This window comes from Gorilla gorilla, chromosome 10 (genome assembly GCF_029281585.2).
Source record: "Gorilla gorilla gorilla isolate KB3781 chromosome 10, NHGRI_mGorGor1-v2.1_pri, whole genome shotgun sequence".
NCBI classification, from domain to species: Eukaryota; Metazoa; Chordata; class Mammalia; order Primates; family Hominidae; genus Gorilla; species Gorilla gorilla.
In genome coordinates, this window is record NC_073234.2 from 23,346,780 (window position 1) to 23,360,739 (window position 13,960).

Consider the following 13,960-nt stretch of genomic DNA (forward strand, 5'->3'; position numbering starts at 1 on the left):
TCCCCTTCTCTTATGTGTTTTACAGCTGATAATTGTTTCTCCCCCATTTTTTTCTTTTTCTTACTCCCCTCTTTCCTTCCCCACCTTTTTTTTTTTTTTTTTTTTTTTTGATACAGAGTATTGTTCTGTTGCCCAGGCTGAAGTGCAGTGGCCCATCCAGGCTCATTGCAACCTCGCCCTCCCTGGTTCAAGGGATTCTCCCACATCGGCCTCCCAAGGAGCTGGGATTACAGGCACATGCCACCATGCCCCACTGATTTTTGTATTTTTAGTAGAGATGGGGTTTTGCCACGTTGCCCAGGCTGGTCTCAAACTCCTGGCCTCTCTGTTGGCCTTCCAAAGTGCTAGGATTACAGGCATAAGCCACTGTGCCTGGCCCCTTTACCCCTTTTTCCCCCACTTTTTTAAATTCAAAAAGTTGTATGTGCATATACTATAAAGTAGCACATAGTTCTAAGTTTCTTAAAACAGACACATGTCCCAACTGCCGTCCTCTGCTGCATTCTTCATTTTCTTTTTCCTATAAGCACCCACTTTAAACTTTGGTATGATGGCTTTTGGGGGGGCATTTGTGTATTTCTTTTTTTTGTTTGTTTTTGTTTTTGAGACAGAGCCTCTCACTGTGTCACCCAGGCTGGAATGCAGTGGCGCGATCTGGGCTCACCGCAACCTCTGCTTCCCGGGTTCAAGCAATTTTCTCACCTCAGCCTCCCCAGTAGCTGGGCCTACAGGCATGTGCCACCACACCCGGCTAATTTTTGTATTTTTAGCAGAGGTGGGGTTTCACCATGTTCGCCAGGGTGGTCTCAAACTCCTGGTCTCAAGTGATCTGCTCCCAAAGTGCTGGGATTCCAGGCGGGAGCCACCACGCCCGGCCTTTGTGTATTTCTATAGAGCAAGTTTTTTTGTTGTTTTGTTTTGTTTTTGAGATGGAGTTTCACTCTTGTCGCCCAGGCTAGAGTGCAATAGCATGATCTCGGCTTACTGCAACCTCTACCTTCTGGGTTCAAGCAATTCTTCTGCCTCAGCCTCCAGAATAGCTGGGACTACAGGCATGCACCACCACGCTTGGCTAATTTTTGTACTTTTAGTAGACACGGGGGTTTCACCATGTTGGCCAGGCTGGTCTCGAACTCCTGACCTCAGGTGATCCACCCACTTTGGCCTCCCAAAGTGCTGGGAGTCCAGGCATAAGCCACCGTGCCTGGTCTATAGAGCAAGTTTGTAATGATATGTCTTGATTTTTTCCATTTAGGCATCCTTTCTTGACTTCTAACGTGCAGATGTGGCTTTTTTCCTCTTCCTTCTCATGTATTAACATATTTCAAATTTGGTTCCTCATCCTTCTAATTTGCTTCTTTTCTTTTTTATTTGTCTTTTTTTTTTTTTTTTTTTTTTTTGAGACTGAGTCTTGCTCTGTCACCCAGGTTGGAGTGCAGTGGCACGATCTTGGCTCACCACAACCTCCACCTCCTAGATTCAAGTGATTCTCCTGCCCCAGCCTCTTGGGTAGCTGTGATTACAGGTGGTTGCCACCATGCCCGGCTAATTGTTGTATTTATTTTGTTCTGAGATGGAGTCTTGCTCTGTTGCCCAGGCTGGAGTGCAGTGGCATGATCTCGGCTCACTGCAACCTGCACCTCCCGGGTTCAAGCAATTCTCTTGCCTCAGCCTCCTGAGTAGCTGGGACTACAGGCGCCTGCCACTACGCTCAGCTAAATTTTTGTATTTTTAGTAGAGATGGGGTTTCACTGTGTTAGGCAGGATGGTCTTGATCTCCTGACCTTGTGATCCGCCCACTTCGGCCTCCCAAAGTGCTGGGATTACAGGCGTGAGCCACTGTGCCTGGCCTAATTTTTGTATTTTTAGTGGAGACAGTGTTTCACCATGTTGGCCAGGTTAGTCCCGAACTCCTGGCTTCAAGCAATCCACCTGCCTTAGCCTCCCAAAGTGCTGGGATTACAGGCGTGAGCCACTGTGCCCAGCCTAGGTTTTTTACAAATGAGAGTCTATTTCAGCCCTTTTTGTTATCTCACCTCCTAATCCTAAACCCCCTGCAATGGGATTTTTTTGTATTTATCTCTCCAGTGAAATTCTTGGGGACTGATTATCAGAGATTCCCCAGGCAAGAGGGAGATTAGCCAAGAGCTGAACAACAGAAGTAGAAAGTTCACAGTGCCGTAAAGCAGGGCTGCTTAACTTGAGCACCCATCAGAATCACCTGGGGATCACTTCTGGGTCTTCTGGCTAAATGCAGAATTGCCTGGGAGGCTTGTTAAAGCATTACCACTGGGCGCCAGTCTTTGATTCAGTAGGGCTGGGTTGGAGCTCAGAATTTGTATATCTAAGTTAACTAGGTGCTTGTTGTAAACTGCACTTTTTTTTTTTTCCCAAGAGGCAGGGTCCTGCCCTGTCTACCAGGCTGGAGTGCAGTGGCATGATCATAGGTCACTGCAGCCTTTAACTGCTGGGTGATTAAGCGATCCTGGAGACCACACTTTTGAGAATCACTTGCATAAAGTTTTGGGACATGATCTATGCCTATGGCTGCTCATTCTCTATGAAAATATTTCTTAATCATAACTTCAATTTTTGCTTTTTACCAAACCCAAACAAGGTTGCCTTTGAGTATTTTCTCGTGGTTTCCACCTAGAGAGGGAATGGGGGAAGGTGCGTATTTGAATAAGAGGGAAAAAGATGAGAGGGGCAGCTGGGGACTTGTTCTTCCACCTCCTGCAGACAATCAGTGGTTAAATGTTGTTGTGCTTTGCTACAAATACAAGCATTTTTTTGTGGGGAGGGAGTAGCAATTTGTAAGGTTAGTTAATTTCAGCTGCTCAGAAATGTTAGGTACTGTTTATAGTTTATAAAACAAATTAACAAATAAAAAATACATGTCCCTAAAATATCAAGCTATGAAAGTGTTCATAACAGATACTTCTTCATTATTCCTCTCTTCTTTCTTAGTAGCAGCAAAGGTTTAAGATGATTGAAGCAAGGAAAACTTAAAGGAAACTTTCTCAGTTAGCTTAATTGGGAGTTTATGGGCAGTGGTGGTGGTGGGGCGGGGGCGGTAAAAACTGCTATTCTCCTCTCTGCACTAGAACACTTAAGCCCAGTTCACAAAACAGAAGCCATCTCCAGGAGTAGAGTCTGGGGAAAAAAAAAAAAAAAACAAGAAAAAAACAACTTATATGTAAGGCAACCTCAGGGAGACAGAACCACAAAAAGAGGATTTTAATAAATTTTCTAGCAGATATGACATCCGACAGATTATTTTAATACAAAGCAGATGAAGAACTACCCTATGAGTCTAAACTACACCCATTCACCTTTAATCATTTGGATCCCTTAATCCTCTAATCATGGGATCATTAACATTCAAATATCCTGGAAGATTGGCCTATCTGTATTTTAAAAGGAAGCCGGACCTCTAGTTTACGTCAGTTCTTTGACCATTCGTTGGAGCTCCGGTTTTCAGCCTCTTTCCGGGGTACCTTGTAGCAATTTGAGGCTCTGTCATCAGTTTCTGCTACGTTTCAAAGATCCAGGAGAAGCTTAGTGTTGTGTCAAGACGCCGATGGACCCATCACAGTTTAATCCAACCTACATCCCAGGGTCTCCACAAATGCTCACCGAAGAAAATTCCCGGGACGATTCAGGTAAGCCAGATAATGCCCTTGACTATATGACTATAGGGGGGTTGGGAGGTCAAAAGGCTGCCGTCTTCTTCTTCTTTTTTTTTTTTTTTAATGTTGACTTCAGTCTTTGCAAGAGGAATGTATTTAGGTAAACCTCAAACCAGAGGGAGTCAACACAGAGGTCAAAGACTTTATTAAAAGCAGTGATGGTGGTGGTGAGAATTGTATTACTTTATTCACTATGCTTAGGAGTACTTCAGATTTCTTTCTTTCTTTCTTTCTTTTTTTTTTCGAGACGGAGTCTTGCTCTGTCGCCCAGGCTGGAGTGCAGTGGCGCGATCTCGGCTCACTCCAAGTTTCGCCTCCTGGGTTCAAGCCATTCTCCTGCCTCAGCCTCCCAAGTAGCTGGGACTACAGGCGCCCGCCACCACGCCCGGCTATTTTTTTTTTTTTTTTTTTTTTTTTGTATTTTTGGTAGAGACGGGGTTTCACCGTGTTAGCCAGGGTGGTCTTGATCTCCTTACCTCGTGATCCGCCCGCCTCGGCCTCCCAAAGTACTGGGATTACAGGCTTGAGCCACTGCGCCCGGCCAGTACTTCAGATTTCTAAGACCAGTTTCTGGGGAGAAATAATTGTAATCACAGAACGCGGCTCATAGCGTCGTTGCATCAGTATCTTCCCCAACAGCAATACATGTCAGGAACAGTAAAAAGGAACAAATACAGAGACCAAATAAACAAAAGATAGGAAAAAAAAAGAAAGAATATGAGAAACTTTAACTTCAGTTGAACCTAAAGTTTTTCTTAATCTCTCGCCAACATTATTTTTATTTATATTTATTTTTTTGAGACGGAGTCTCTCTCTGTCGCCCAGGCTGGAGTGCAGTGGCGCGATGTCGGCTCACTGCAACCTCCGCCTCTCGGGTTCAAGCAATTCTCCTGTCTCAACCTCCAAAGTAGCTGGATTACAGGCATGTGCCACCACGCCCGGCTAATTTTTTGTATTTTTAGTAGAGACAGGGTTTCACTATGTTGGCCAGACTGGTCTGGATCTCCTGACGTCGTGGTCCGCCCACCTCTGCCTCCCAAAGTGCTGGGATTACAGGCGTGAGCCACCGCGCCCGTCCTATTTTTATTTTTATTTTTGACAGTGGGTCTCTCCATGTTGCCCAGGTTGGTATCGAACACTTGGGTTCAGGCCATCGTCTTGCGTAGCTGGGACAGCAGGCGTGCGCCACCGAGTCCGGGCTCTAAGCCAACATTTTTGAGACTGGCTTTCCAGCTAAATGTTAATAAACAGACTAACAGCTTCACTGGGAAAATCGAAGAGAGAGGCCGTAAACGTGCTCCGTAATGTAAATTAGTAGCAGGACCTACACCGGAGGGCGGCTTATCTAGAAACTGCTTGGGTAATTCTGCTCCCTGATAGGCCGGGTCTTCCGGTGGAGAACTCCTTTCTTACAGCAGCACCCAAGCGCGGGCTTGGCCACTGAGGCCCTCCACGTGGTTTGAAGTCTTATTTATGACCCTGACAGCGGGGCTGGGCGTCTAGGGTGGTGGCGGCAGAAACCCTGGAGCCAACATCTTCGACTGCCCGATGCCGAGAGGTCTGGGAACTGGGCCGCTGGCGCGCTGACGCCCTCTGCGCCTGGTCTTAGCTGTGTCCCCTGCGTCCAGAAGAAAGAATGCTGGTCTATATATCCGAGTGGGAAAGAAAAATGAACGTACCCCCAGTCTCTCCCTTTCCTTGCGTCTGCCTTAGTACCTCACAGTTCCACAAAGGATCCTCGTTTCCATGTGCACAGGTCCCTAGACTTTGAGAATCGATCTCGAACTTTGATATTGTTTAATACTTTCACATATAGGGGGCAAAAAACAAAACAAAACACACATACAGGGGGCAGTTAACGATAACCTTCTTATTGTATGAGATATGCTTATGTATGGGATACGCCTCACAGTTCGGATGGGAGAGACGAGAATGAGTGGTTGATTTCCCAAAATAATTGAGTTTGAGTGAAGAGATCTAATACCATGAAGGAGCTGGGAAACTATATTAGGGCTAACTGGAGAGGGTAACAGCCACTTACTTCGATTGCCCAGTTTTGCTTAAGGATGAGGATTCTGAGAGAAAATAGTATGGGTTTTTCTTGTCTCTTTCACAAGATTCCACAGAATGTACGGTAGGTAATGCTTGTGAGATACTCAGTGGATCTCTTAAGTGTAAGTGAACAAAGCTAGCTCAGGGCAGCATGTGGGACACGCTTGTAGCGCCAGCTACTCTGGACGCTGAGGTGGGAGGATCGCTTGAGCCTGGGAGGTAGAGGCTGCAATGAGCCATGATAGTGCCACTGCACTCCAGCCTGGGTGACAGAGCAAGACCCTGTCTCAAAAAATAACAGTCTACCATCCTGGCTAACACGGCGAAACCCCTTCTCTACTAAAAAATAGAAAAAAATTAGCCAGGCATGGTGGCAGGCGCCTGTAGTCCCAGCTGCTCGGGAGGCTGAGGCAGGAGAATGGCGTGAACCCGGGAGGCGGGCTTGCCGTGAGCCGAGATGGCGCCACTGCACTCCAGCCTGGGCGGCAGAGCGAGACTCCGTCTAGAAACAGTCTAGAAAACAAGGGATTACAGTCATCCCTCGGTTATACTCTGGGAATTGTTCCAGGACATCCCCCAAATCTGTAAGTGATCAAGTGCCACAGTGGGCCCTGCGAAACCTTGCGAAAAAGGTTAACAGAGTGTGTGGGGATTTCGAATTTTGTGATTGGTTGGAAAAAATTCTCGCGTAAGTGGGACTCAAAGTTTAAACCCGTGTTGTTCAAGGGTCAACTGTGTTATCATGTGCCCCTGTACAAGTGACTTCTTCCTGCCTTGACTTGCCTTTTTTTTGAGACGGAGTTTCGCTCTTGTTGCCCAGGCTGGAGTGCAGTGGCGCAACCTGAGGTCACTGCAAACCTCCGCTTCCCGGATTCAAGCGATTCTCCTGCCTCAGCCTCCCGAGTAGCTGGGATTACAGGCATGCACCACCACGCCTGGCTAATTTTGTAGTTTTATTTTTATTTTTATTTATTTACTTTTTCGAGACGGAGTCTTGCTCTGTCGCCCAGACTAGAGTGCAGTGGCGCGATCTCGGCTCACTGCAAGCTCCACCTCCTGGGTTCACACCATTCTCCTGCCTCAGCCTCCCAAGTACCTGGGACTACAGGCGCCCGCCACAACGCCCGGCTAATTTTTTGTATTTTTTAGTAGAGACGGGGTTTCACCGTATTAGCCAGGATGGTCTCGATCTCCTGACCTTGTGATCCGCCCGCCTCGGCCTCCCAAAGTGCTGGGATTAACAGGCGTGAGCCCCCGCGCTGGGCTAACTTTACGATTTTTGAGAAAAGACTAGAAGTTGTGCGTTGTTTACTGTGACCTTCCACCCTGAGGAATTTCCCACACAGCGCCCTGTTCCCCTGCTTAAGGGCAGACCTAGTTGAAGTGTGAATGTTGAAGATCCCCTTAATGTAATGGCTTTTAACCTTCCCTTTCAGGGGCCTCTCAAATCTCCTCCGAGACATTGATAAAGAACCTTAGTAACTTGACTATCAACGCTAGTAGCGAATCTGTTTCCCCTCTATCGGAAGCTTTACTCCGTCGAGAGTCTGTAGGAGCAGCAGTCCTCAGGGAAATCGAAGATGAGTGGCTTTACAGCAGGAGAGGAGTAAGAACATTGCTGTCTGTGCAGAGAGAAAAGATGGCAAGATTGAGATACATGTTACTTGGCGGAGTTCGTACGGTATGTTGATGTGATGTGGCCGGGGCTGTCCAATTCCGGAGAGTGACACTCATAAATTAAGACCTAATTAAGACTCCCTAGCTCTAGGCCCGGTGCGGTGGCTGAGGCCTGTAATCTCAGCACTTCGGGAGGCTGAGGCAGGTGGATCACCTGAGGGCAGGAGTTCGAAACCAGCCTGGCCAACATGGTGAAACCCTGTCTCTACTAAAAATACAAAAAGTTAGCTGGGCCTGTCTCTACTAAAAATACAAAAAGTTAGCTGGGCCTGGTGGTGGGCACCTGTAATCTCAGCTACTTGGGAGGCTGAGGCTAGAGAATCGCTTGAACCCTGGAGGCAGAGGTTGCAGTGAGCCGAGATTGTGCCATTGCCCTCCAGCCTGGGCAACAAGAGCAAAACAAGAGTCTCAAAAAAAGACTCCCAACTCACGTCTGTAATCCCTGCACTTTGGAGGGCTGAGGTGGGAGGATCACTTGAGCTCAAGGAGTTCCAGACCAGCCTAGGCAATATAAAAAATTAATAAAATCAGCCATCTCTACAAAAAATTAATTAGCTGGGTGTAGTGGTGCGTGTCTGTAAGTCCCAGCTGCTGTGGGATGGGTGGCTGAGGGCTGAGGCAGCTGGATCACTTGAGCCTGGGGGGTTAAGGCTGCAGTGAGCCATGATTGCTCCACTGCAATCCAGCCTGGGCAACAGAGAAAGACCCTGTCTCAATAACAAATTCCCTAGCTTCTCTCCCTTATATAGATGTGTAATATTAGTAATCTTTTTCTTAATAGTTTTCAATAAACATATATTTTTTTTTCCCCATGAAGCATGAAAGAAGACCAACAAACAAGGAGCCTAAGGGAGTTAAGGTAAGTATAATTTTTTTCTTTTTATTTTCCTTTTTTTTTTTTGTTTTTGGCTATACATGTGGATTGGTATCTGGTTTGTTTCCTTTTGCCGGAATAGGGAATTAGGGAATTTGCTTGGACTTTCTGAATCCCCAGGGACTCTGGATAAGTCAGTTCATGTTTGTAGTTTTTAAAAATATATTCTTTATTCTTTATTTTTCAGAGAAGTTTTATGTTCATAGCCCTTCCCCCACACCCCACACATGCCGCCTCTACTGTCAATGTCACACACCAGAACTGCACACTTTGCAGCTGATGAATTCACCCTGACAGGATTATCCAGAGTTCATAGTTTACACTAGGGGTCACTCTTGGTGTTAGGTTGATACTTTCACGTGCTGTCACAAATATCTTCACGGTAGCACTGTATAGTAAGAGGACAAACACTTCAGCAGAGTGTCTAGCAGCAGAATGAGTTACATTTAAGGCATTCAGAGAACGGAGACTAGAATGTTTTATTGACAATCTGCACTTGTTACCATTACAAAATGACCCACAAGCTGCCATTCTGTGGTAGCCATATTTTGATCTTCTTTTTTTCTCCTAAAATGTTTTGCTTTTGGCCCGTGTGTCCTTTTTTGTGTGTGTTCCCTGTTCCAACACTTACCAAAATAAACAACATTATAGTTGAGGGTTTATTACATTTCTCTGGGGTACAATATTCCAATTAATCCATTTCATCATTTTTTTTCAGAAGGAATCAAGACCATTCAAATGTCCCTGCAGTTTCTGCGTGTCTAATGGATGGGATCCTTCTGAGAATGCTAGAATAGGGAATCAAGACACCAAGCCACTTCAGCCATAAATCTTATTCTTGCACCTTTTTTTCTTGCTAGTAATTTTATATAGCAGGTTGAGAAAGCTGCTCTATGCTAGTATAGACTATACACCAATAATTTTGATAATGAGTTCTAGGATGTATTTTTCTTGTATCTTTTTCTTCCTACTATGATACTAGTAATTCATAAGGGATCTGTGTAATCTGAATGTATTTGAATAACTTTAGCTCTACTGTTTGATTTGACCCAAAGAAGCCAAGACGATATAAGTATTCCCATGTGTCTTAGAAGCCCAAAGTCAGTGAGATGAAACCCAACATCAAGAAATTGAAGCAAAGTTACTTGTGGGTAAAGAAAGCATTAGGTAGTTTGGCTATAGCATAATTAGATTTTCTGGCTTTCAAAAATTTGGATTGCAATCACAGCAAACTTTGTTATTTTTACAGTTTTCAGTACAAAAGTGTTTATATAGAAACAATAAAGTTGACATTTTGAGTACCTTTTAAAAATTGTTCTTGATTTTATTCTTGTTCTTACTAACAATTAGATGAACAATAGTTTTATTACATTCCTAGAATGTAAATATCTGGCATTCTAATATTTTATATCTTCCCACTGGGAAGAAACTTCATTGTACATTTGGGTGAGATTGGAAAACACAGGCACAGATGGTTGCGAATATCAACTTCCCATTAGAGATGTGAAAATCGGAAGGAGGTAGAACAGAAGTGGAGCTTACTATGTTGTTGATAGGAAATATGCAGGGGTCCTCACACCAGGCAAGCAATTCTTTTTTGTTTGTTTGGTTTTCTGAGACACAGTTTCGCTCTTGTAGCCCAGGCTGGAGTGCAATGGCACTATCTCAGCTCACTGCAACCTCCACCTCCTGAGTTCAAGCGATTCTCTTGCCTCAGCCTCCTGAGTAGCTGGGATTACAAGCACCTGCCACCACGCCTGGCTAATTTGTGTATTTTTAGTAGAGACAGGGTTTCACCATACTGGTCAGGCTGGTCTGGAACTCCTGACTTCAGATGATCTGCCCGCCTTGGCTTCCCAAAGTGCTGGGATTACAGGTGTAAGCCACGGCACCTGGCCTCCAAGCAAGCAATTCTGCCATAGATATCAGCTGGGTGTCTAATTCAATTCCAGCACTGTCTACCTGGAAATAGCTCCAGATCTTACAGGTTGAAGGCTCAGTCCCACAAGACTGCCTGCACTTCTAATGATAATCACAAGCTTCAGGTTGTCTTACCTGTGCTTTTGACTGACCAGCTACAAATCAGGGTTCCCTCGACCCCTTGCTTGAGTTTGATTAATTTGCTCTAGTGGCTCATAGAACTCAGGAAAACACCTTACTTACTGTGAAGGATATTACAAAGGATACAGATGAATAACCAGATGGAAGAGATGCATAGGGCGAGGTATAGGAGAAAAGACAAGCAGGGTGAACCACCCTTAAGGAGTATGCAGCTGTCCAGGAGCCCTCAGAACTCCTTTTGTGTTTTTAGGGAAGCTTCATTAGGTAGGCATGATTGATTACATCACTGGCCATTGGTTTATCAACTCAACCTTCAGCCCCTGTCCCTTCCCCTGGAGGTCCCGGAATGGGAGTGAAACTTTCAACCCTCCAATCACTTGGTGGTTTCTCCTGGCAACCTGCCCACATCCTGAGGGTATCTTGGAGCCCCCAGCAAAGCAGTCACCATTAGCATACAAAAATTATCACTCCAGAGATTTCGAAGATTTTAGGAGCTATATGACAGGAAATGGTGACTAAGAACAAATATATTTCATAATATCACAGGGAGAATTGGAAAGGATATCTGCATGATATGTAATAACCCAAGAAGATGCTATCCAGTGATTTCTTTGTGGTTTTTGTTTTGTTTTTTGAGATGGGGTCTCACTTTGTTGCCCAGGCTGGAGTGCAGGACCACACTGCCAAGTTTGGTCATCAGAAGTTACCCCACTGAAGAACTAAATTTAACATGGTCTACCAGCAAGGACAAATGTGGGGCAGATTGAGCATTGGTTATATTTCTTTTTTTTTTTTTTTTTTTTTTCTTGAGATGGAGTTTCACTCTTGTTGCCCAGGCTGGAGGGCAGTGGCGCAATATCAGCTCACTGCAACCTCTGCCTCCCATATTCAAGCGATTCTCCTGCCTCAGCTTCCTGAGTAGCTGGGATTACAGGCATGTGCCACCACGCCCAGATAATTTTGTATTTTTTAGTACAGATAGGGTCTAACCATGTTGGTCAGGCCGGTATCAAACTCCTGACCTCAGATGATCCACCCACCTCAGCCTCCCAAAGTGCTGGGATTACAGGCATGAGCCACTGTGCCCGGCAGAGCATTTGTTATAACTTACAAATCGTTCCTAGTAGCAAAGCTAACTTTTATTATTTTTCTGTATGAGCTTGAAAATCACTGACTAGTTAAAAAAGGCAACTTATTTTTATTGCAATCATGTTAAATTTGTAAATTAATGAAAACATTAATTCTACATGTCACATGTCCTTTAGTATTCTTTTGAGATGCAGTCTCGCTCTGTCACCAATGCTGAAGTGCAGTGGTGCCATCTCTGCTCACTGCAACCTCCACCTCCCAGGTTCAAGCGATTCTCCTGCCTCAGACTCCCAAGTAGCTGGGACTACAGGCGTGTGCCACCACGCCCAGCTAATTTTTGTAATTTTAGTAGAGACAGGGTTTCACCATGTTAGCCAGACTGGTCTTGAACTCCTGACCTCAGGCAATCTGCCTGCCTTGGCCTCCCGAAGTACTGGGATTATAGGCATGAGACACCGCGCCTGGCTAGTATTTAGGTATATTTTTAAACCTTTCTATAATATCTTCCTTTCATGTATTTCCTGCCGAGAGCATCAGTTCAAGTTGCCCTGAATCTTTATGCTCCCAGTTTACATTTATTGAGTGCTAGGCATTATTCTAAGGACTTTACGTGCATTAGCTTATTTAAACCTCAAAACTTCTGAGATAGGTCACTTTCGGTGTCTTCATTTTACAGGAAAAAAAAGCACAAAAGTAGTGAACTTGCTCAAAGTTACATAAGAAGTGGCTTATCTGAGATGGAAGTCAGCTAAGCCAAGTCGGTACTTTCTTCTTCTTTTTTTTTTTTTGAGATGGAATTTTGCTCTTGTAGACCAGGCTGTAATGCAATGGCGCAATCTCGGCTCACTGCAACCTCCACCTCTTGGGTTCAAGCAATTCTCCTGCCTCAGCCTCTCAAGTAGCTGGGATTACAGGTGCCTGCCACCATGCCCAGCTAATTTTTGTATTTTTAGTAGAGACGGGGTTTCACCACATTGGCCAGGCTGGTCTCAAACTCCTGACCTCAGGTGATCTCCCCACGTCGGCTTCCCAAAGTGCTGGGATTACAGGCGTAAGCCACTGCGCCTGGCCCAAGTCGTACTTTCTACAGATATCTTCCTCTTCAGATTATATTATGGTGTGTTAAAATATTGCCATTACATTTTTCAACTGGTTGTAATATATGAAAGTTGTTTTTTTTCTATATTTACTTATTTGAGCCAGGGTCTCGCTCAGTTGCCCAGGCTGGGAGTGTAGTGAGGCTTGGCTCACTGCAAACTCCACCTCCCGGGCTGAAGCAATCCTCCCACCTCAGCCTTCTGAGTAGCTAGAACTACAGGCATGAGCCACAATGCTCGGCTAATTTTTTGTATTGTTTGAGGAGACAGAGTTTCACCGTGTTGCCCAGGCTAACGCTGTTAATTTCTATATTTGCTGTTCACTCAACATTTTTTGTTTTACTTTAAACTTTTTTTAAAAAAATTTCAAACTACATAAAGTTGCAAGCTTAAGCTCATAAACCTGTGTGTACATTTTACCTAGATACAACAATTGTTAGCATTAGCCACATTTCATTTAACATTCTATATTTTCTCTTTTTAAACAGGTATTTGAGAGTAAATTTCAGATAACACTTCATCCCAAAATAGTTTGTGTTTTCTTAGAACAAGAATATTGACTTATATAACCACAGTAGAAGGATAAAATTCAAGAAATTTATAGCCAGATGTGGTGACTCATGCCTATAATCTCAGCACTTTTGGTGGCTGAGCCCAGAGATTTGCTTGAGGCCAAGAGTTCGAGACTAGCCTGGCAACATAGTGAGATCCTAGTCTCTACAAACAAAAAATAAATTAGCCAGGTGTAGTGTTGGGGGCCAGGGGGAAGATGTGGAAGGGATAGGAAGCGGGGAAGGGGTAGGAAGGGATAGGAAGGGAGGAAATGGGCTACAGGACCCCAGGGGTTCAAAAGGCAACTTATTTATTTATTTATTTATTTTGAGGCAGAGTTTCACTCTTGTAGCCCAGGCTGTAGTGCAATGGTGCAGTCTCGGCTCGCTGCAACCTCCGCCTTCTGGGTTCAAGCGATTCTCCTGCCTCAGCCTCCTGAGTAGCTGGGATTACAGGTGCCTGCCACCTCGCCTAGCTAATTTTTGTATTTTTAGTAGAGACGGGGTTTCACCACATTGGCCAGGCTGATCTGGAACTCCTGACCTCAGGCAATGCGCCCGCCTCAGCCTCCCAAAGTGCTGGGATTACAGGTGTAATCCCAGCGCGGGCACCACGCCCGGCCCAGAGTTTATTTTTGTATTTCTACTGGCCCACGCAGTCCAGCCCAAAGGGCCTATGGCCCAAGGCCCCACAATCAGGCCCCAGCGGTCACCAGCTCTGGTCTTGGACCAGCCCTTGGTGCCCACCTGTACCCCCACCTCACCCATTTGGTCACATGCACTGGTTGTCACTTTACTACAGCTCATTCCTTTCCAATAAAAGTTTCTATGACTTAAAAAATATACATATATTTTTCTATATGATGTTAG

At 45.0% G+C, this 13,960-nt stretch overlaps 1 protein-coding gene across 1 annotated transcript; it reads left to right on the forward strand.

The window, feature by feature from the left end:
• The first annotated feature begins 3,405 nt into the window (after window positions 1–3,405).
• DPPA3 (developmental pluripotency associated 3) lies at window positions 3,406–9,604 on the forward strand. Its single transcript, XM_004052634.5, has 4 exons — window positions 3,406–3,662; window positions 7,178–7,422; window positions 8,236–8,277; window positions 9,011–9,604. Exons 1-4 carry the CDS (start codon window positions 3,581–3,583, stop codon window positions 9,119–9,121), a joined length of 480 nt encoding a protein of 159 aa, XP_004052682.1. The 5' UTR covers window positions 3,406–3,580; the 3' UTR covers window positions 9,122–9,604.
• Window positions 9,605–13,960: the final 4,356 nt, after the last annotated feature.